Below are 23484 nucleotides of genomic sequence, written 5' to 3' on the forward strand. Positions count from 1 at the left end.
AATCAGAAGGACATCAGAACACAACCTCTTTGCTGTTTTACTCATCCAATGATCAGTTCCAGCTTCTCTCCTTAACTCTCTTTTTAAAATTTTCAAATTACTATCTGATCATGATAATCCATATGAAGGACCATGTCAAAAGTGAATGGACCCTTCATAGTCCAATAGGTATTATTAACATGTATCAATCAGTCAGATCATAATCTGACCTTTGGCATTGGGCTTATGTTAAATATGTATGTACACAAAGGTTTTATCTTTTCCCCCGTCTCCTCAAGTGCTGGGCATTTGCTTCACAGAGGGTAAACAATTACCTGCACCTGGAGATTAAATTGTTTACGCTGTGAATTGGCATTACAGACTTAGCAACCAAAGTACAGGAACTAATCTGAAAGGTATGTAGAAGACCACAATAGCAAAACAGAGGCTTAGAGATGCTGCCAGAGAGAGGCTAGCAACCATTAAGGACAAGCAAATACTCAAGCTGATTTACTCTTACGTGGCCATCACAACCTGCAGCACAAAAAATTGAGAGAGATGGTAAAAAGATCTGTGTCTGTGTTATGGTGGCCGCTATCTATACTATTTTTTACCCGACAGTGAAATTGAAGCATTTATTTTCTTCTTTCATTTCTCCCAGTCTTGGTCTTGGAGTTTTATTTTTGGCAGGCTTTATTGTGTTGTTTATTATTTGTTTGTTTTTTTGTTTTTCTAACAAAATTCTTTCATGAAAACTGTGGAGTGGAAGAAGGGAGGACTGAGAACATAACTGCATTTGCTTAGCTATTTAATGTGCTCTTGCCTGCCTGCTCTTTTGGAAGACTACTACAATGACAGATTCTTCAATGGTGGATCGTGTGGCCCAGCTAAAATTCAAACTCCTAGAAAAGGTAAGTTAATAATTCTGCAGGGGTTATCTTTGCTCTGCTTTTTTGCCAGAGGCATTTAGGTATAAACCCTGTGTCTTAGTCATATTTCTACTGAGTAACAAAATAGACCTGCAGCCAGCTGAGAACCTTGTTCACTATACAAGCTGAGACAGAGCAAGACGCATCTGAAGAAATATGATTGTTTAAGTGTACAATTAAAACTTAAAATACAGCTCTCCAAAGTGGAGTATTTTGTCTTAGATCTGGCAACAGTTTGAGGACAAAGCTTTCACCAGTATGGAACCAGGTAGAACTCAGAAGCCAAAAGTGTACTTGTGCTTAGGAAAAGCTCTTCAATTCTGAGATCGGGGGGGGCACAAAGTCCAGATGGTCCTTGGAGGTCAGAAAGTTGAACATAACAGCGTGACTGTTTGTGCTCAAGCAGGGCAGATACAGAGAGGGTGGCTGGGTTCAACCAAATGTCCAGATCCATCAAAAAAGCTTATAGCATTAAGGAAGGCCTAAAGCTAAGATGGAAGATGTTTGCAAGTTGGGATCAGAGCTCCTGGGATCCATGGCCCGTCATAGGCTTAGCGTGAACTGGAGACCAGTATTTATTCAGTATAGCTCAGACAGGAACTGAAAACCTAGAGCTGAGATTATAAGGACACCCCAAATATGGGCAGCGGATACAGATGGAGGTCTCAGGTGAGGCTGGTCAGAGCCATTTAAGACTATTAGTGCACTGAGCGTCCAAAACTCTGGAATCAAGTTCTCCATATGTTTTCTCTTTCTGCCCTACAAAATAACACCACTGTGTTTGATGAGACTGTAGTTCTGTGGGGTTTTATACTTCTTACAGACCTCACAAGCTGTGGTTTAGTAGTAGTGTCCCTCATTTCCACTTGTGATTTATTATCCCAAACCTATTTGAATTGTCGTGAGCTTTTCTGCTCAACTCACAATAGGTTTTCTTTGTCTTTCTCCCATCAGAGACTAGAAAATGAACAGAAGAACCTAGAGAAGATAGAGGCATCTCTCCCTACAGCAAGTAAGAGAGAAGCATTTGTTCTGGTTATGGACTTGAAATGGAAAGGGCCTAGTGATGCTTTCAGTCATGAGTTCTCTGATAAATCACACTGGGTTTATTTAAAGCCTCTGACTTTAAGTGCTTAGAGGCCAGGAGTTTGGGTACTTGGAATTTGCTCTGTCTCAGTTCTGTGAAAGGGATACTTTCTGAAGGATGGGAAGAATGATCCAAACTGAAGTCAGTGCTGTCTTTGCTCGACCCAGGTATCTAAATCTGCATGCAGAACTGGGGATCAGAAGCTGCAAATGCAAGTTCTAGTGAAGCATGAACAGCAGTGATAATCTGTATATCTGTGTCAGTCCTAACCAAGCTGCTAAATCTTAGAGGAATCTCCTAAAATATCTTCCAGAATTAATCTCATAATGCAGGTGTTATAGCAATCTTATCCTTACAATCCTTCAAAAATGTAATGGTCTTTTCCTCCTTTAGACAACAGAAGTGAGGATGTGCTTCAAAGTACCTTGAAGAGAAGGAAAAATCTCCTGCAGGAGCTTAGGGTAAGAGCAGTACTTGTTGTCAAGTGTAACCATGCAAGGTGTGTGATTTAACATGATGAGCACGAGTGTAGAAGGATAAAATCTCACATTACTTTAAACAAGCAACGTGAATGCACTGAGCCTTTTTTCCTGAGAATCCCAGTTCAGCAGAGAGATGGGTAGAGGCTGGTGGGAAGCTGAACAGGACTTCCTCCACATTAGCACACAAAGTCTGCACCCACCTCAGTCACCTGGTGCGTCGTTGATTCTGTTTGTTTTAAGCCGCTATATCATAAACTTTCTGGGTTAGTTCCAGAATGCAACCAAAGGACTCTTTAATGTTGCCAAAATAGGGGCAACAGTTACTCAAACTTCATATGTAGAGAGGATCGGCTGTTAATGAAATATTTTCCCAGACTTCCAGCAGTTTGTTCTTCACTTTCTACTCCCACTTGTACTGAAAATACCCTCAAGATATGCAGGAAGAAGCTCATTTCACTTGTTCGAACTCTGACATCTTTGTGCAGCACTCATTTGTGGTCTGCCTGTTTCACAGCAGTTTCTGCAGGAGTGTTGCAGGTGAGGAAAGCTGTGCTCTGCTGCAGACTCCCAGAGGCTCAGCCTATTTAATCTGATGAATGTGACAACACTGCCAGCCTTTCTGTGACCAGATTTTCTTCAAAGAAGTTACCTGATTTTGCAGGAGCAGCACCTTCTGGAAGAGCTGTCACGGCCTTCTGCACCAGCCAATGCACAGTATAGGAACTACAGTGCTGGTCCCCCACACATCTACCAGATACCTTTTCCAGCACCTCAAGCTGAAACACCAAGGATTATCCAGCAGGCGGTAAGGGTTGATGCTCCTAGGAAATTCTGGCTGAAACCTTGCACTGACTTCTCCATTTTTCCTGTCTTATCCAGATGCCTCCTCAGCCTGCCACTATCATCCAGCAGCTCCCACAGCCTCCCCCACTGATTGCACAGATCCCCACTGTCCAGCCTTTTGCACATCCTCGCTCTGGAAGCATTAAAGAAGGTACCATTCACAAGGTCTAGCTGTCAGGTCCCAGTACCAGGAACATGCAGAATAGGTGCCACTGCAAGGGAAAGAGGTTGGTGGCAAAGCATCTAAGTCAGTGATGGGCTCTGTCACTACTGGACTGCTGTCGGGACTGTGGGAATTGCACTCTGCAAAAATAAGAGATCAGTTCTCAGAAGCTTTTGGACAAACTCTTCTTGCTAAAACAAAAGAAATGAGGCTATAAACTCAGCAAAGCAAAGCTGAGCTGTCAGAGAAGTTGAGGGAATTTAAAGCTGCTCAATCCAAGGCACTGAGTAATGTTACCAAGGTCAAACTCATGCAAACAGATGATTCTAAAGATTCATGAACAGACTTTTAAAATCCATTTTTAAATTCTTTTTGGCCCATCTTAACCTCCTGTTCAGTTTCCTTAGAGCAGTATAGACTTCTAGATGTTGTGTTTGGAAAAAATAAGAAGAGCTGAAAGCATTGTTTCAAGTACAGTACAGTGTAGTACAGTGCCAATAACAGGAGGGTGTGGGGTTTTTTTTGTTTGTTTTTGGTTTTTTGGGGTTTTTTTTTTTTGGTTTTTTTTTGCTGAACATGGATGATACTGTGAAATGATACTTGAACAAAAATATGGGATGACTTCCCTGGCTTGTCCCTCAGTCAAAGGCTTTGTTATATAACAAAGGAATGTCCAGTTACTGAATTGCTATGTTTCTTGACTGATTTCTCAGCTTAAGTGGCTGGATTTATTCAAATAGTTTATTCTTGTAAATGAACTAGGCAATCTCATCCATGACTTCTCTGAAGTTGATACATTTAAAATGTCTTTGGTATGATCAGTTACAAAGGGTTGCTTTGGTCTTCTTCCTCTCCTCCCCTCCTACTTAAAATACAAAGGATGCGTACAGTGGAATGAATTATGATCCAGAGACGTGCTAAGTGGATGTGATACATGTGCAGTGGACACTCAAGGTGGCACTGCAATATTACGTAGAGCTGAGGAAACATTCAGTGTGGGCAACAATTATCTTGAACTAAAGCTGTGGAAAGTGCCACATTACTTCAGTCCTTGCTGGAGCAATTGAGAGCTCCAGTGCACAGCTTTTCTCCAGCATGCCAGTGAATGTATCTACAGTGATGGGCTTGCAATGGAACTAATAGAGGATGCCCAACAGCAGCTTGCTTGCGATGGGTGGGGGAACAGGTGATCTGATGTGGATGGTCTTATTCATAGGCATTAATTTTGTACTGTCTGGGCATATAATGCTAACATTGCGCAAGTGTCATTTTCAGCCACTTCATCTCAGTTGCATCCATGAGTTTGCATCCTGGAGGGCAGTTCCTACTGAGATACCTCTGCTGCTTGTCTGTTGCTAATAAAGCTCTTACTTTCTTCCTTTGGATGACTTCCTCCTAGATATGGTGGAGATGATGCTGATGCAGAATGCACAGATGCATCAAATCATCATGCAGAACATGATGCTGAAGTCTCTCCCACCAGTGGCATTTGCACAGCCTGCCAGACCCAGCTATCCTCCACTTCAGCATACACAGCAGGTAGTGTTACTGTGTCCAAAGAGCATCCTTCCTCACATGGAGCAATAGTTGTCCTGGAGCGTGTGAGGACTGGACAAAAGAAGTGCTGCTGCCCATGGTTTCCTGCTGGTTGCACATGGGTTCCCACATGTTGCTAAGCAGGACTACAACAGAAAATGTTTCACACACTAGTGCAAACTGGATTCAGTCCAGCTCTGGAATGTATGTACTAATAAACAAGGAAGAGCTCTACACTGAGCATCTGCTGCTGCATTTGGGAGCCTAACTTCTGTTGACTATTGCTGAAACATCTGGTACAGCACCTGTATTGGTGTCCCCAGGTGTCTTCAAAGGCCCAGTAATTCACCTCTAGTCAGCATATAGCAGTATGGCTCAACTTCTGCCCCCTCACTGCAGGCAACAGGGGAATACTTTTACAAATCCTGTAACTAGTGAAATTTGACCTGGTGGTTCACAACCAGCTAGAGCTGAAGCTCAGATCTTTATGGTCATACTTGATTGGTTCTAGCTATTGTCTCCCTGTAAATCAGGCATGTCCAACCTGTGGAGCAGCTTGGGCATGCACTCATTGCTTAGCAACAACTGAACTGTCAGTATGCTGCTGACATGGTGTTGACAGAAACCAGGGTGTGGGGAGGGTAGAGCTAGGCAGTGCTGACTCAAGTGATGGCAAATAATTGTATGCATTTTGATACACTGGCTAAATGCAGGGCTTGGAACGGTGAAGAGTATGAAGCTTTCCATTTTGATAAACAAATCAGTGAATAGTCTTCAAAAGGATTGCAAAACCCATCAATTTATGTTCGGAACTCCATTTTCAGTCAGTCTAAATACATTACCCAGAAATTTTTGAATGGAATGCGTAGAGCTGCAATCAGACATTCAACTGGAAAATCTGATCATGTCTCTTTATCAAACTTTCATAATCTCTATCTTACCAGAGAAACATCCTTTGCTTCACAATCACAGCTTGTTTATGTCATGACTTTTTGGCAGTGCACACAATTATTGGCAAGGATGAAGTACAGGAAGAGTAATATTTCATCAAAATTCTCTGATGAGCACTTTGAGACCTCACTCAGAATTGCAGTAATTTCCATCGAACTGGAGGGATGCATTAGTTTCACAAAAACAAGATCAAATATCCCACTACTTTTAGTTGTTTGTTTTGTTTTGTTTTTGTTTTTTGCTAATATTTTAAGAAAAGTATTAAAAATTAAACTAGTTTGTTACTTGTTATATGTTAACAATATTGTGCGTATTACAAGGGCTGCTCTGGAAGTAATGCTTCCTGTTTTATGATGCTGGCCTATGATGTCAGAGGTGAATGTATAATAGTATGGGAGAAGAGGCAGAGTCTTCCACCAGGATCTTGTTACATGCTGTTGCTGTGTGACAGCAGCAGAGTGGCACTCTGACATGGAAGTATATCTGGCATTAAATTCCTCTATGTGGAAAAAATGGCACCCATTGATGTTCATCAACACTAGCTGAATGTTTATGGAAACCAAACACTGGGTGTGTGCACAGTGAGGTGGTGGGTAGTATGCTTCAACAGCAGCAATAGTAGATCACCTCTGCAGGTACAGATTTCTATGAGCGCAGCATGCAAGCTCTTGTTCATGGCTGGAGAAAACACATAGCTAATGATGGTGATTATGTTGAAGAAATGTTTTATAGCTGAGGATTTGTCTTATCAAAGAGTGCTATTGTGCTCTTTGTTGTAGTTTCTGTGGAAATAAATAGGAGGCATTATTTTTAAAGCAATGTATATGTGGCCCAAGACAATTCCTGTTCACTCAATGCAGCCATAGCAAGGTCTGGAAGGGCAGGTTTCATAGATATCTGTATTTAGATCCTTCTAGGTTTTTTTCCAAAATGAACCTAGTACTTAACAAAAGGTGGATAATTTTGAATGTATGCTTAAGTGCGCAGTTCCTAAGCTGTTTTTAGCAGGATGCTATCTAGCTCCTTAGTCATCTTTAGTGCTTTGGATTTATTTCTTGTCTTAGATGTATTTCTCATCTCTACTCTGAAGCATTTACTATCAAAGCAGCAAGGATTGTTAGTCTTTAGGGACTGGGGATATCTCTTGTCTTGAGAAGTCTTTTTTGGCTCCTCCATTTCCAAGCTGACTGTGACTTTTCCCCATGCTGTAAGAGAGATTTCTGTTCTTGAAAATCAAGGTAGTGAGATATTAAGAAAGTAACTCCCATACTTCTGCAGTAGTTGCCCAGTTCACTCACACCTTTCCTACCTGCTATATGCAAGGGCAGTAAATAGCTTGAAAGCTCATGTGGCCCACATTAAACTGTGGGGTGAGAAACGCAATCTTCCATAACCTGTCCCTGTGACCTGTGCACTGGAAGCTGACAGCTTTTGCACCTGTTGATACCAAATGTCTGCCTGAGATGGAAAGCCTGTGGCAGCAGCTGCTTGCTCTCATGTTTCAGGGTACTGACATCTTGGGAGCCAGCACCATCACAGCCAGTATGCAAGTGATAGATTTGCTATAGACAATGCTGGAAGACAGCATTGGCATTTCCTCAGAAGTGTCAGAGCTGTGCTAAGCATTGCTTCAAGTGAAAGGGTCCAAAGGAAGGCAGCGGAGGGACAGAGCTTGTCCCTGTGGTGTCCCCACCTCCCTCCTAGGGCCACCAAAACCCCTTTGCTTATCTTCATCAAGGACCTGCAGATCTCTGCTCCTGTGGCTGTGAAAGCAGATCGTCCCTGGCAGTCTACAGTGCATCACCACCACCACTACTCTCCCCCAGGGTTGCCCCTCCATGCCATGCCGGCTGGGTTCCTGATGCCAGGTGAGGGACTGCCATCTGCATCCTCATCCCAGCGTTGGACCAGTAGCGTGCTCCCAGCTATGCGGATGTAAGTTGTTGGATTGCTGTGGTATTCACTGTTCGGACTGCTGAGTAGGGGCTGGCTATGCTTTGCATTCAGGCTGACATTGCCCATGGGATTTCTATTCTTACAACATGGCTGAGATTCTCAAGTGGAGGTGAGTAGATTGCTCCTCCCAAGGCTCACTTGCCTGAGCCTTCCCTGCACCTGAAATCTTGTCCTATTTTCTGGTGCAAGTAGATGATACCAGGGCCTGATTCTTGAATGAACACATGAGCAGACTCACTGCTTAGTGACCCATCCTGCTTATGCCAGGGTGTGGTGGCTTAACTAGATCTGAGCAAAGAGCACAGTGGTCTTGCTAAGATGTTGTAAAAAGACAACAAAGAAGAATGCATGGGAGCAGTAGTGTTAGGAAGTTCTCACATGCTGAATCCTTCAAAGGCACCATGTTGGAGCATGACTGGGTGGCTGGGGACTTTGGGGCAGGGAATCACTTCTTTTATGTCTGTGCTACATCTCTTTCAAAGGCCTAGTGAGCAGAAGGAAGGGGTAGAAACACATCCTCTGGCATGGGGAACCTACTGCCATGGGTATCTATATGGCCCTCTTTAGCATGGGATTTGAATTCCTGAAAATATTCCTTACTTAATGGAATTACAGGGGCTATACATTTCCACCCCTTTCTCTTTAACATGCCTTTGTAACCTCTACTGGTAAAGACCTCTTGGCTACTTCTAGTATCAGTGCAATGAACTGTTGCTTAGCTGTTTGCAGAAATCAGTAAAATCATCTCGTCACAGCTTTTAAGCTGCCTTCTCCCTCTTCAGTATGAATTATAAGATTCTACACATCTTTATTGTTTTTATGCAGCTGCAACAAGCACATGCTGTTGGCTATTACCAAACACAAGGTAATTTTTCTTATTGCAGGTGGCCCACATACTGACAGCATATATTCCTCTGAAGGTGGACAATTGCATCGCTGAGTTCAACCTGTATTTGAGCTGTTCCTAAATAATCTAACTGACAGTCTGTGCATCTGCAAATTAGCTGTACAATAAATGAATGTAGAAAGACTGGAGATCCACAGAACAAACATACCACATGCCAATGCAGTTGTTTCCTCTCCTCTTCCAAGCCAAGAGCAACAGAAGCACCATTCTTTTGCCATCTTTCCAAAGAACCAGGACAGCTTGTCCCAAAGAGCCTCACAGTGACCCGGGGGCATGAAATAAACATAACACTAGTACTGTCTAAATTATTGCAAGTGAGTGTGGCTCACCTTCAGGACTGAGTCCCCTTCATGTGTAATTTGGAGAAATACTCCTTTACGGCCCTCACGGGGAGGGTAAAGCAGGCTAACAAAGGTTTTATGAATGAAGTTCAATTGCCAAAACTCATCAAGCCAAGTGTTCCTCCTGTACTGGACTTACATGGCAAGGTTTTGGTAGCAGGAGGGCTGTAGAGTGGCCTCTGAGAATGACCTGAGAGCATGTGATTTTTTTGTAAAGAGCAGCACTCTGCCCTAATAGATGGGCTGACGGAGATTGTAGTATTTGAATAAATAATTTTCAGTAAGGAAATAGTAGGGAAATAAAAATGCTCCTGCAGTCATTGTGTCTGATCAGTTCAGTGGAACACCGCTACCTGCAGTCCGTGTGTTCTGCCCCAGGAGGGCTCTCTCAATCTCTTTTGAGCCTCACATTCACGATGCTACCCAAAGTTTTCTTTTCAAAGAGCTGTTGGAGGGTGAGTTCAGCAGCCTGAACTTGTTTATATTTCTGTATTTCTCAATCTTTCTCTTGCATTATCAGGGTTTCACTTTGGGGAAAGAAAAAAGAAAAAAAGATTCCCAATGATCCCTGAATATTGGCATGATTTTGTTTGTCCATCCTGTTCTTTTTATTTTCTTTTAGAACTCAGGTGACCCAAGTTGTAACTAAGTGATGAGCAACATCTTTCCATCAGCAGCATGGTTATGTTTAATAGAGAAAGAAAAAAACATGAATTAGTAGCACCTTCTCAATGTCTTCAGTGTTTGCCTGTTTTTAAACTGGGGTTTTCCGCTGTAGGAATAAGGAGGTTGGTGATCCCAGATGCTGCCATGGTTATTGAAATATTCTTCCAAACTAAAAATAATATATTTATATATATAAAATGTTTCCTCAATGCATTCTGAAGCATGTCTGAGGAAGATAACCCAGGGACCCAGAGTTTGTTTGGAATTATTTGGCTACCCAGGGCATAGATAATCCCTGACAGGTGAGGTTTAGTCCCATTTGCCAAGAACGTTTTTCAGTAAGTAAGCAGATAAGTGTGACAGAAAGGAGCTGATCTGCACTATCTTGGAAGAAAAACTTTCAACCAGTGCTTAGAGTTTCTACTGCATATAGGGCTCTTGGTGTGGGGTCAGTCCAGCTGTGGACATTCCTGATAAAATCCATCTTTGACAATGATTCCCAAGTCCCTCATTTTACGTCCTTTGTGAATTTACTGGGGGTAAATTACCCCATCATCCTATCATAAATGAAGATGTTACAGAAGACCAGATCCAGTATTCACTCCTTAGGGTACTCCATCCATTACTGGACAGTCCCCCCAGAAAGAATCAAAGTTGCAAACCGTTGCTAGGGCTGCTTGTGCAGCCCTGGTCCAGATGTCTAAGAGGCAGCTTTAGTGACATGTCTGTACATCATTGTGTTATCCTCAGGAGTCCAAGAGCTAACTGGCATACCTTTAAGGACAGTCATTAAAATGGTAAGCAGTGGAGCAATCTGCAAAGCTTACAGAGCAAGTGTTTAAAGGGTGCTAAGAGTAATATTTCCACGTAATAACTGTCACTGCTGGAAGTTAATGCTGTCTGTGTTCTGAAAAGAAAGTTGCATTTTATGAGACACCTGAAGATTGCAGAACTGCTTCACTGTTTTCAAGAGGATATGCTGGATGGCCCGCATTCATACCAGGGTAGCACATCTGTCAGCCAGCCAGGCTGGTGCTCTTGCAGCCTGAGGTGGGAGCTGAGCTTTAATATTAACTAGGAAAGAAGAGCCCAGGCCTGACTCAGCCTCCCACCCTCCTTTTGGTGAGCACAGCACAGTGACAGTGAGAGGACACCAGCCTGCCTGCTGCTCAAAGCCTGCTGTCACAGTGATGGAGTCCAGAAACGTCCAGGGGAAAAAAGTTGCCATTGTTGGAGGGGGCCTGGTAGGAAATGTGGTTTTCCTACTGTTTGATTGCTGGGAAGTGGGGGGATGGCTGCTCAGCAGGACTGAGCTTGAACATGAAGGCCTCTGGAAAAGCAGCTCCAGTGCAAGAAGGCTTCTTTGTGCACTGCAGACACAGCCAGGCCTTGCTTCCTAGCTGTGGGCAAGGAAAAAAGCAGCCTAGTCGTGTGCCTGCATTGCCTTTCCCTTTGTACAGTGCTTGCTTGTTTGTAGCTCATTAACCGATTTGCTCTGCAGATTAACGAAATAGTATCTTCTCCCCTGAGTTCAATGCTCCTTTTAACCCTATTTTTCTTAATATTATTCTTCTGCCAGATGGTAGATGTTATCATCTGGTTGCATTCTCATTGTAGGAGATAGCAGGTCTTGTTTGCACAGCTGGGACTTTGTACCAAGAGAGGGGATCTTCTCTGAGGGAAAGCTTTGCTGCTGAGATACTGCAGAGACCCGAAGGTTCACCAAATACAACCCTTCTTCAAGCACTGCATATGTACCAGGACAGAAAAACTGCACTTCTGGATACTCCTCTTTTCTTTCCTGTGAAGGAGTGGAAGTTTTTTCGGGGTGAAAACACTCAAGTTGGATTCTGCCATCACAGGGCACTTTAAGCAAGACCAGCTACTGGCTCTTCCATTACTTTAGCTGTTCCTGGTTTTAACCAAATCACTAATGTGAAGTGCCTTATGAGGACTGAGACTTGGTAAATGTCAACGTAAGAGAAAATGCCTTCATTTTTCCATGTTCATTTGGGGCCACGTTTGTTCCATTGCTGCCTGCAGGGCTGTCTGTCTTTAAATGACAGCTCCCAAAGCTCCCATCTAACATTTTGGCTGTTCTTCTTGCTCCCCTGGCTGCTGGAATAAGAGGAAGACTCAGAGTCTGTGGTTCTGATTATTCTGATAGAAATTAAAAGGAAGTACACATTTAAGTGAAAAGAGGAGTATGCGCTGTCCTTTTTTAAGTTAGCATCTTGCTTCTACATGGGTGCAGCTTCTTTTTCCCCCCTTTTTTACCTGGTGAATGTTTCAGCAGCCTGAATTGCACCAAGGAAGATAAATGCAAAATTGCTGAACCACTTAGGTTGGAAAAGACCTTGAAGATCATCAAGTCAGCTGCCATCCCAACCTATTGAGTCCCATCACTAAACCATGTTCCTTAGAGCCATACCTATAGACAGGAGAGGAGCAAGGAGTGTGCCTGCAGCAGCTTCTGCTGCCCCTGGTTGAAGGGATTAGCTCTGCTCAATTACTGATGAGTGTAAACAAGTCTTGCACCTGGTATGACTTCATATAATGAGATGTGGGGAGTAACTTTTGAGGTGAGCCTTGGGGTTTCTGCAAAGTTCCTCTCTTCAGGAAGAAGTCCTCTGCAGCTCTTGGTCAAAAGGTTACCTTGCATCTTCTGAGCTGTTCTCTCAGTTGTGGTTTTCTAATGGGAAGGAGAAGCATTTTGTAGTGTTCTAAAATGTTGTCTGTCATTGCCATCTTCTCTTTTAGGTGGGTGCATTAAATGCATGTTTCTTTGCAAAACGAGGTTTCCATGTTGATGTTTACGAAGCCAGAGAAGGTAAGAGCTGCATGAACATTACAGCTTGATTTTGCTAGGAACGGTTCTTCAAGAAGCCAAAAGGAGCTGTATGACCTCAGTGAAACTGCAAAGACCAGAATCTGAAGGTGTCACTTTCAGAGTATTCTTTTCATTCTCGCACTCTTTAGCTCCTATGGTTTTGGGGTAAAAAACTTATCTGAAATGCATTGCCTTTTGTGGAGAGAACCCACTCCTCAGCTACTAAAATTATGCCCATTTTTATGTCCTTGGCTTAAAGATTGAAAGATTGATTCAAATTCTCATCTTTCAAAACTCAATTTCTGCATTAAGAGTACTGGCATGGTGGCATTGAGCCAAGACTCCTTGGGAAAAAATGCTGTTAATGATGCAGTATTGCTGTTTGGGTTTAAAGCACTGGCCTGATCCCAGCTACCTCAGTTAGTGCTGAGGAAGGGTGCGAGGTGACAGTGGCAGTGACTGCAGCTAGAAGGGCTGTCTTGTCAGTGGCTTGCCAGCAAGAGGGTTGTTCTCACCTGCAAGGATGGATAGCAGCAAGGCACTGGAAGAAAGCTGCAAGTTCAGGAACTACTAGTAAGGAAAACCCACTTTGGTAAGTATGACAGCCTCACAAGAGGCACTCATCAGAGAGTTTCCATTTCTCAGAGTGATCTTCCCTGGAACACAGAAATGTGACTACTTGCGGAGCACAGAGATGTCTGCCTGTCATTGTGGTAGTGCTTGCATTTGCTAGTTAGAAGATGCTGTCAAAGGAGCTGAAACACCACAACTCATGTTCAGAAGCTGGAGTATCTCACTGAAAAGGCCCCAGATGATGCTTGGGGGAAGTGGACACAGTGCGGCATGGCCTGCAGCAGCAAGTAGCATGTGTTAGCCATGGCTGTTTGCTGAAGTGAGTTCTTAAACTGTCAGAGAAGCGTGGCCCACGTCCAGATTATTTCTTCATGCTCTTCGCTGTTGCTTGTGTCTGGGGGGCTGAGAACTGGCATATGGGGAAAGCTGAAGATGGTAGAGGGGATGTAGTCACGGGAGAAATAGTGAGCAGCACGTTTTTTGCTCTGAGATCTAGCTATAGCAAAAGGAGGACGTGGCAAACAGGAGTTACTACAAGTGCTGGAGGAATAAGCAGCAGCAGAGCACTTCTGCAGCACTGTGTGTGGTCATGGTCTGAAATGTCCTAGTTCATACAACCAGAGGAAATGTGCCTACAGCATAGTGTGTTGCAGACCTGTGCAACAAGATGCTGCTCGCAACTTCCTCTGGCAGAAACATCAGACAGCCTCAAGTGAAACCAGCGCACTGTAAGCTCAGAACAAAAGGAAATGGTTCTTCCAGCTTTCTGCCAGATACTGTATATGCCAGAAGATTCACGGGTCCAAGAAGCCTGTGGTTAAATGAACTGAAGAAAGCTGCAGTCAGCTGTTGCTACAAGAATAACCCTTGTTGCCCTTGGAATACTGGAAGCAGCACAGCATGTCCATCCTCTTCTGCTGCTACCGAAGCACCAAGCAGTTACCATTGCTAGAATGCCTCCAGCCCATGCAAGAGAGCACTGTGGGTGTTCCTACCTGCCTTCGAGGCAAGTGAACCTTACCCCTCTGCTCAGTCTCAGGGCCTGTGGATCTTGCTGAGATGGCACACGTCTTGGGACTGGGACAAGGCCCTGCAACGTGTGCTGGCAGGATGGCCAGGGGAATCTGAGCAAAATCTAGGTGGATGGCACAGAAAGCAAAATCTCATATAGAATCATTGAATCACAAAGTTGGAAAGGACCTACAAGATCATCTAATCCAACTGTTCTCCCATCAGCATTGCTACCACAAGCCACTAAACTGTATCTTGTAGCTCCTCATCCAGACACCTCTTAAACACTGCCAGGGACGGCGACTCCACCACCTCCCTGGGCAGCCATTCTGATGCCTGACCACTGTCTGAGAGAAAAAGTTTTTCCTTATGTCTAATCTAAATCTCCCTTGGTACAACTTGTAGCCATTTCCTTGGGTCCTGTTTGTTGCCTGAGAGAAGAGGCATCACAACCTCTCCTCATCACAGCCTCCCCTCAGGAAGCTGTAGAGTGCAATGAGGTCTCCCCTGAGCCTCCTCTTCTCCAGGATGAACAACAACAGTTCTCTCTGACCCTCCCCATAAGACTTGTGCTCCAGACTCCTCACCAGTTTTGTTGCCCTTCTCTGGACATGTTACAGGATCTCAATGTCTTTCTTGTAATGAGGGGCCCAAAACTGAACACTGCTCAAGGTGTGGCCTCATCAGAGCTGAGTACAGAGGGATGGTCACCTCCCTGCTCCTGCTGATCACACTATTTCTTACATGGGTCAGGATGCTGTTGGCCTTCTTGGCCACCTGGGCACACTGTCAGCTCATGTTCAGCCGAGCATCGACCAACACCCCCAGGTCCCTTTCATCTTCACAGTCATCCAGCCACTCAGCCCCAAGCCTATAGCGCTGCATGGGGTTATTGTGGCCAAAGTGCAGGACTCGGCACTTGGCCTTATTGAACCTCATCCCATTCACCTCAGCCCAGCAATCCAGCTTACCTCTGAAGGGTCTCCCTACCCTCAGGCAAGTCGACACTACCTCCCAACTTGGTGACATCCGCATATGTGGCAGGAACTTCTCAGAACCAAGTTTCTCAGCCAAATACTGCCAAGTTCATCTCAGCTGGAGGAGGGTGGATGGCAGGAGACTCACCACCGCCCACCAACTGATTCTGGGGCAGTGCAGCCCATGCTGGAGGGATTTGTGCAACCAATGTCTCTCTCCTCACAGATATCCGGGTGTCCAGCTTTGCCCGTGGCAGAAGTATTAACTTGGCCCTGTCATACAGAGGACGCCAGGCCCTGCAGGCTGTGGGGCTGGAAGAGCAGGTAGGAATAGCAGGTATAATTCCACTGCTTCTGTGGAATTATAAAACCATAGAATCATAGAATGGCTTGGGTTGGAAGGGACCCCAAGGATCATCAGGTTCCAATCTGCCTGCCACAGGCAGGGTTGCCAGCTGCTAGATCAAGTACTAGATCAGATGGCCTAGGGCCCCATCCAAGCTGGCCTTAAATACCTCCAGGGATGGAGCATCCACAGCCTCTCTGGGCAGCCTGTTCCAGCACCTCACCACTCTCTCAGTAACAAACTTCCCCATGACATCCAACCTAAATCCTCCTCCTTTAGTTTAAAGCCATCCCCCTTGGTCCTATCACTATCTACTTGTGTATAAAGATGGTTTCCCTCATGTTTTTAAACTCCCTTGAAATACTGGAAGGCCACAATCAGGTCTGCCCACAGCCTTCTCTTCTCCAGGCTGAACAAGCCCAGTTCCTTCAGCCTGTCTTCATAGGAGAGGTGCCTCCACCTTTGGATCAGACAGACCCTCTTCTGCTCCTGGTGCCAGACAGTGCCAACTGCTCCAGGCATCCGGGTTCTGTGTGTGGCAGAAGGGCTTCCCTACAAAGGGAACTCCTCCAGCACCGACCTCTCCTCTCCCCTGCAGGATGAGGGTGAAGAGGGCAGATGCAGGCAGCCTCACACATGAGCTAGAGTGCCAGAAGGATGTGATGAAAAGGACGCTATTCTCTCTGGCAAGCCAACATAGTGTCATCACCTCATATCCCAGCACCCAGGTGTCATTTGATGCTATTCCTCCTCCATCCCATTCTGCAGCATTTACCTTCAGTAAAATGTAATGACTTGAGGCCCACAGGCCTGCTAATTTCTCTCCACCAACATGAATGGTTGTGCAAAGCCAGAGACAGAGCACAACAGAGATTGTCCCACCCTGCTCAGAGCATCATGTTTGGAGGGAGGCATTTGGTGGGTTGTGTCTTGTACCTTGGCAGCTCAGTTTCAGTGAAAAAACTGGATTTTCCTCCCTTCTATTCCAGATTGTGTCCAAAGGCATCCCCATGCGCGCACGGAGAATACACACACTACTGGGGAAGAAGTACTCTATCCCTTATGGCAAGAAGAATCAGGTACTGGTCTCGTGCTGCTGTTTTTGTAGTTCTTCATAAAGCACAAGAGATCTCTGAGCATTTCTGTACTCTGCAATGGACAGGTACATCTTCCAAGGTGGGCACAGCAGCATACTGGGAAGAAATGAGATTACCTTCATGTCAGGATTTCCTCTCTCTTAGTCCTATGAAAACACACAGAATTTACTTTATGCATCATCAAACCTGCCACACTTAGTCTGATGTGGCTGTCTATGCTTCAAATCATGCTGTAGAGATCTGTCATTTACTGGCAAACGTGGATCTTGATTCTCCTTCCTCTCTACAAGCTGGTCTCGAGTACAATCATCACCACAGCGCTGCTTTCCCAGTCTCATTTTGGTTTCCTCCTTTGGTTACCGACCCTGCACACACTCATTTCTGTGGTGCTGTCAACAGAGAGGGAATTGCAAGCTGCCACTCGGTTTCACTATAGCTGTTACTGGGATGTTCTGAGGAGGTGGTGCATTCCCCTTGCTGTGCAAGGTGGCCTTCAGAAATTGTTTCTGAGCTCCATTTTTTGTGTCTTTTGCAGTACATTCTCTCCGTGGACAGAGCAAACTTAAACAGAGAGCTGCTAACAGGTAAGCATGTTTGCAAATGCTTAAATTCCCTATTTACTAAGAATGTAAGGTTTGACTGATGAGTAGCAGACTTACTGAGTGCCTCTGAGCCCCAGCCTCTCTCTGCCTGTGAGTTCTGCACAAGCTGGCTCTCAGAAAGTGCATATGCAAACCAGCTGTGTTATTAAGAAGAAAGCAGCAGTAGCACATTCAATGAAATGCTTTGCTTGTCCTGTCTATCTGAGTCTCCATTGCTCAGTGTTGTCTCCCAACATCCACAGAAGTGCAAACAGTAGTTGAGAAATGAGCAGTAACAAGGCAGATGTGTTCCAGGCCACAGAGGTGAAGGTCTGTTGTTTGTTCTGTTGTTAGTTACCTGCTCTGCAGAGGGGCAGAACAACAAATCCTCAGCTGAGTGCAGGAAGAACTGTCCTTTCTGTTTACAAAAACGTACAAAGTCCGTCTCCATGGCCACACTTTTGTTGCAGACCTATGATATCTAGTGTTGCTGTAGCTTTGACTGGTGCTTCCCTTTCTCCTCCTGTGCTCTTTCTCTGCAGCAAAAGTATTTTCAGATATTGACCCCGAGGCCTCTCTGTGGGTGCAGACACCCCCAGGTTAACCAGACTAAATGAAACACTGTCCTACTGAGCTCTTACTTGCCTGCCACTGCTCAGCACAACTGTCTGATATGGTGATGGCAAAAGTCCCTGTAATTCAGGGATTCTTTGTCAGCACCAGCCTCTACTTGTAGTTGTCTTTTTGCAGCTGCTGAGAAGTACTCCAACACTAAACTGTACTTCGGACACAAGCTAATAGAGTGCAATGCAGAGTTGGGGACACTAATCATTAAAAGGTAACCCCTGTACAAGCCTGGGATAAAGTGCTGTGTCTTATTATTTCTGCATTATTATTTATTTATTTTTTTATTTTTTATTATTTATTCATAAAACCTCAAACAATTGAGCAATATCAATTCAAAACTAGTGTGTTATTGTGGGATAGACAAAACTTGGCATGAGCTTTGGAAAGCAGAGGAATCAAAGTGGGGTTCGCAGGGAAGCTGAAAAAGCTGAAGTAACTCGCCCAACCCAGAAGGTTGGCAATAGGTGAGCCACATGCCTGCTGATCTGTGCAGGAAGTTCACATGATGGCCTTTGAAAGCACAGGCTTTCAGGATCAGATTGCTCACTAGGAAGAGCAGGAAAGGACCTCGGTTTGCAATTGTGTTGAGTTCTGGCCATACTGCCCCATCTACCTGGAGATGGAGGCTCTACACAAGAGCATCGTTACACCAACTGTTCCTTCTGAGTGCTTGGTTAGGTCTGGCAAAATTGTGCATTTGGCAGTCTGCAGAAAAATTACTCTGAGCTTTCAGTGAAATCCTTTCTCCCCATATCCTAGGAGATTCAGAAGGGTGCCAGTGACCAAGGTATTTATTGCAGCAAATTGCAAAAGGCAGGTTCTGGGATGCCAGACTGGCCTGGGATTTATGGCAGGGCTGTTCTAAGGGACTCTCACAGTTCCAGGTCTGGCCAGCTGCCCCTGGAAGTCACCTATGATCTCATCGTGGGATGTGATGGAGCCTTCTCGACAGTCAGAAAGCAGTTCATGAGGCAAACACGCTTCAACTACAGCCATGAGTACATCCCTCATGGCTATATGGAGCTGACCATCCCTCCCAGGGATGGAGATGTAAGTGGGCCTGACCCAGGTCTGCCATGGCCTCCTTTAGTGTGATGCCTTGTCACCTCTTACAATGTCTCTAGGAACTTTCTTCTCATTCTATACTCCCAGGGATTCAAACTTTTCTAGGAAAGATTGGTTTTGGTGTTTCTCTTTCAGTAATGGATCCAGGCTGTGAAATACCAAGAGGCTCCTACAGAACATTGGTGTTCATTTTAGGTCTGAGAGGTCCTGGGGGATGTGGGAACATGTTTCTGTGAACAGCAGCAATCACAAACCAGCAGATTTTTTCCAATCTGCTCTGCTCTTGCTCTTGCTCTGTTTCTCACCATAATACTTGAGGCCCTGAAGTCTTCTGATACACTGGACAGGAATAGATCTGCCAGTGTGGAGAGAACTTGAGGCTAGGCTGGAGAAGACAAGTGGGATGGGCCAGGGATCCAAGGTGATTTTCTTTCTCTTTCAGTTTGCCATGGAACCAAACTATCTCCACATCTGGCCGAGAAACACATTCATGATGATTGCACTGCCCAATATGGTGATAACCCATGGTCATGGTTTCTTGGGGCTGGGATGGAGCTTGTGGGGATGAGCTGGCTGTGCTGGCAACTTCACAGCTTGGGCTTTGAGAGGAGCCCAGAGGGACCTGCAGCCTGAGCCAGGAGTTCCTATAGCCTAGGCAGCAATCCCAGAGCTAGCCCTGCCCCACAGAGCTGAGCAAGTGCCCAAGCTGCTTCTCTCTTGCCTCACCCACCCAAGACCCCAGGAAACCTGGGGCTGGGAATGCAAACCAGAGACAGGAATCCCAAGGTCTGGATGTCGTCCCTTTCTGCTCTGTGCTACAGCACCCCATGGGACATGGGGTGGCTGGATGCTAGAGCTCACTACACAGGAGTATCACTGCAATAGCCAAATGGCCAGCAGGCTGGGCATTAAGCTGCTGATCCACATGTCAAGTGCTTTCATGGCCTCTGGACTTCCTTCTAAACTTTTTCCCTGGCTGACAGGACAAGTCTTTCACCTGCACCCTCTTCATGCCCTTTGAGGAATTTGAGAAGCTCACGACTGGAGAGCAAGTACTGGATTTTTTCCAGACCTACTTCCCAGACTCCATCCCCCTCATCGGAGAGTAAGTGTCCCCAGTGACCCTTCTTGCTCCTCAATATGGTGGCACCATGCTGAGGAACATGCTGGTCCCCCATGAGGTCTTCATGTGATCCAGACTTCCCATAAGCTGGCAGGCCAGCTGCCTGTGCACACTGCTAGGTGGCTCCTCATGGCATGTAAGAGTGGGGGACCAAGGAGACCAGGGTATGCACTGCTTTTTCTATGGGGTAATAGACTTAGCAGCAGAATACAACCTGCAGTGGTGTGTGGTTAAGTTGCACTCCAGTACTATTCTGTACCTTTGAGGTGCAACCCAGGTCCTGCCACTGTGGGGAGGAAAACACAGATCACCTCCCACTGCCCTTATATTACCGTTGAGGTTTTTTAAGTCAGGAGATGGATTAGGGGTTTGTAAGCCATGGTTGTGGTCTTAGGGCTGGGTGAGGAAAGTGAATCCACTAGAGCTGAGAGCTGTGTTTGTGTGAGCAAAATTCCTATGGCCCTGGCTAGGAAGCTTGGATGTGGCATGGTTTGCTTTCCCTGTCTCTTGTGGTCCCATCAAATGAAGTATCTCTTGTTTTGCCTGAAGGCAGGAGCTGAAGCACGATTTCTTTCTGCTGCCAGCCCAGGCCATGATATCTGTGAAGTGCTCCTCCTACCACCTCTCTTCCCGCTGTGTGCTGATGGGAGATGCTGCTCATGCTGTTGTGCCTTTCTATGGACAGGGCATGAATGCAGTAAGTTCACAGCTTGCCCTGTGTCATTCAGTCCGCACTTATTGGGGATGAGCAGCACAACGGGAGCCCCAGGCTGCTACTGTTACCCCGCAAGATCCCTGGCAGTGGGGCCTGGAGGCTCTGAAGCTATAGGACACGGGGGTGGGGCGGGGAAGGGGGTTGAGGGGTGGGCTAACAACTACATTATCTCAGGATCCCTCAGGGCATTTCTTGTGAGTGTGTGACTCCTGCTGCCTATGTAACATCCAATATTCCCCCCAGGGCTTTGAAGATTGCCTGGTCTTTGATGAATTAATGGACCAGTTTCACAATGACCTGAGTGAGTGGCTTGGCCCAGCCCTCAGAAGCTGGAGGCCCTGCTGGGCAGCTGCCTGCCACCAGCGGCTTTCTTTCCCCAGGTGCCTGCCTCCCTGAGTTCTCCAGGCTGAGGGTGCCCGATGACCATGCCATCTCAGATTTAGCTATGTACAACTATGTAGAGGTGGGTGACTGGCACATAAGGGACTGTTAGTGCAGCAGCATCCATCCTCCTTCGGGCAGGTGATGATTTCTGTGTTGCAGATGAGAGAGCATGTAAATTCGACATGGTTCATTTTCCGGAAGTGGATCAACAACCTCCTCCACACCTTCATGCCTTCTACTATCATCCCACTGTACACAATGGTAAGGCTGGAGCTTTGTTCCCCGTGGTTCTAGCCCACCATGAGCTGCTCCCCCACTTGCTCATGCAATCTCCCCAGGTGACATTCAGCAGAATTCGCTACCACGAGGCACTTCAGCGCTGGAAATGGCAGGAAAAGGTAAGCCGAGAGCCCCACATCCTGCACAACAGCCCTGCTTTGTCCTGCAAGCTCCTGACAATGCTGAGATTTCTCTTTGCACTCGCAGATAATTAATCGAGGACTCTTCATCATGGGGGCAGCAGGGCTGGGCTGCACCTACCTGCTCATGAAGAGACTGACATGGGACTGGTGCTTCTTCATACCAAACTTGTGGGGCTGGTGCCATTACATCAGGAACATTGGAAACTTTCAGCATTCAATGTAACAGAAGGTTCTGGAGGCACTAAAAGTGAAGGCACAGACTGTTGGTTCAGCTTGGAGACTTTTTTCTCTGTTGGGATGTGGTTGTCAGCTCCTGTAGCCCTTCTGTCCCCTGCCCCCTGTGGAGAGGAACTCACTGGGGCTGAGCCTCTGCAGGGGCTCATGTGCATCTCTGCCTAATTTAAGCTGCTTTGTGCCTCGAGTGATGCCGCATTTCATGGGCTGGGCACGGGGTTTGTGTGGAGTAATGGGGACACTGCAGCCTCTAGTCAGAAGGACAGCTGGGTTCACCTGGGGCTTCTCAGTCTGCACTGGGCCTGTGCCAGTATGACTGACTTCTGCTTGTATCAGGATCCCCTGCCTCCCTGCTTGTATCCTGCTCACATGCCTTTAGAAGTAGACTATCTTTGCTAGTTCCTCGTCTTAAATTTCTCCTTATGAAGCAGCTTAGTAACATACATCTGTTGAAGAAACATATCTCTGTCTCAGCGCTGATGTTTCTGCCTAAATAAATCAGAGGATATTGCATACTTCAAAAAAATACGTACATTTCTTTTCCTACAATTTCTGTTCAAAAAATTGTGTGCAGAACTTATTTTCCCCATACCTCCCCCCAGTTCTGTTGTTGCTGGGGTCGTTTTTTTTTTCCATTAAGACACATTTATTTTAACTCCTTTGCTGTCTGGGTGCCACGCAAGCAAGAACCTGCACCCTCACTTCCTTACCTCCAGTGCCCCTTACAAGGAGAGGTCTCTAAGCCACTGATAAGAGTATTGTGTCTCAGCTCATAGGTGTGGGCACACGTCAGCTCATGTGCGTGTGCTGGGTAGTGTACTCCAAGTGAGTGCTCTGCTCACACACGCTACAGGTCAGGTGAACTTGAGAACATGAGCTACTTGTGATTTTGAAACAGTACTGGGAAGGTTCTTAGTTGAAAATCGACTTGCTTCGTTTCTCTAAGTCAAGGAAAATACAATATATTTATTCTTGAGAAGATGTTTGGGGTCAGTGCCTGAAGTCTGGAGGAAGGACCATTTCACACCAGCCTGAGAAATACTGCTACAGGCAGATCTCCAGAGGCACTGCCACCAAGCCTTTGGGGTAAGCAAGACAGAAGGGCCTTGAAGGGTCCTCACAGCTCACCTCTTTCCTTCTTGGTTTTTGCGCATGCCCTAGCACATACTTCTGTCTAATTCAATTACTGGTCATACTTCTTTTTGAAACAGTCTGGATCTCTATGCCTGAGTCCTTCGTTCAGTTTCTCTAATTGTCCTGCTACGCATGTACACATTTGTGTTTGTGCTACACAGCTTACACCAGAAGTAATACCTGCAGCCACTGATGGGGGAGATTCTCTCATCATGTCCAAGTAAGAACAGTTTCTGTCTGGGTCCTTGGCAACAAGCACTGCCTCAGAGAGCTGGTGCCCTAAGGAATGCTGCTGGTGTCATTGGGCAGCCAGATGCAAGGTGCAAAAGAGCTGCACCAGGTCAGGGTCCTGGAGTGAAAAACAGTTGCAGGCTGGGAGAGTACTGTGGGAAGTATCAGAGCTGCTTCTGCTCTTCCTCTGCCGCAGACTCTCAGTCAATGGTGGAGAATGGCTGAGTGGCCCAAACTAATCTATCATTGGACACTGTACAGGCTCTTGTTTAACATGTTTTATACACAGCTGCC

General features: G+C 45.8%; 2 protein-coding genes across 2 annotated transcripts; both read left to right on the forward strand.

Moving 5' to 3' along the window:
* Positions 1-830: 830 nt before the first annotated feature.
* On the forward strand, positions 831-7909 carry C7H21orf58 (chromosome 7 C21orf58 homolog). The gene is made up of 7 exons (XM_072342492.1): positions 831-890; positions 1863-1920; positions 2389-2456; positions 3139-3282; positions 3357-3471; positions 4883-5022; positions 7709-7909. Exons 1-7 carry the CDS (start codon positions 831-833, stop codon positions 7907-7909), a joined length of 786 nt encoding a protein of 261 aa, XP_072198593.1.
* A 3121-nt stretch (positions 7910-11030) lies between these two features.
* Positions 11031-21814, forward strand: KMO (kynurenine 3-monooxygenase). Its single transcript, XM_072342493.1, has 15 exons — positions 11031-11084; positions 12601-12670; positions 15458-15555; positions 16567-16656; positions 17210-17258; positions 18006-18093; positions 18767-18932; positions 19390-19461; positions 19931-20052; positions 20620-20767; positions 21029-21086; positions 21166-21248; positions 21371-21430; positions 21508-21567; positions 21656-21814. Exons 1-15 carry the CDS (start codon positions 11031-11033, stop codon positions 21812-21814), a joined length of 1377 nt encoding a protein of 458 aa, XP_072198594.1.
* The last annotated feature ends 1670 nt before the right edge of the window (positions 21815-23484 follow it).

This window comes from Excalfactoria chinensis, chromosome 7 (assembly GCF_039878825.1).
Source record: "Excalfactoria chinensis isolate bCotChi1 chromosome 7, bCotChi1.hap2, whole genome shotgun sequence".
Lineage (NCBI taxonomy): Eukaryota > Metazoa > Chordata > Aves > Galliformes > Phasianidae > Excalfactoria > Excalfactoria chinensis.

Excerpts from the sequence above, each read along its gene's own strand:
- C7H21orf58 (XM_072342492.1), top strand. The coding sequence starts at position 831 with ATGACAGATTCTTCAATGGTGGATCGTGTGGCCCAGCTAAAATTCAAA. Across the intron at positions 1,921-2,388 it reads GGCATCTCTCCCTACAGCAA|ACAACAGAAGTGAGGATGTG; the intron begins GTAAGAGAGAAG and ends TTCCTCCTTTAG. Across the intron at positions 3,472-4,882 it reads CTCTGGAAGCATTAAAGAAG|ATATGGTGGAGATGATGCTG; the intron begins GTACCATTCACA and ends ACTTCCTCCTAG.
- KMO (XM_072342493.1), top strand. The coding sequence starts at position 11,031 with ATGGAGTCCAGAAACGTCCAGGGGAAAAAAGTTGCCATTGTTGGAGGG. Across the intron at positions 21,249-21,370 it reads CTATGTACAACTATGTAGAG|TGGATCAACAACCTCCTCCA; the intron begins GTGGGTGACTGG and ends ATTTTCCGGAAG. Across the intron at positions 21,431-21,507 it reads TCATCCCACTGTACACAATG|GTGACATTCAGCAGAATTCG; the intron begins GTAAGGCTGGAG and ends CAATCTCCCCAG.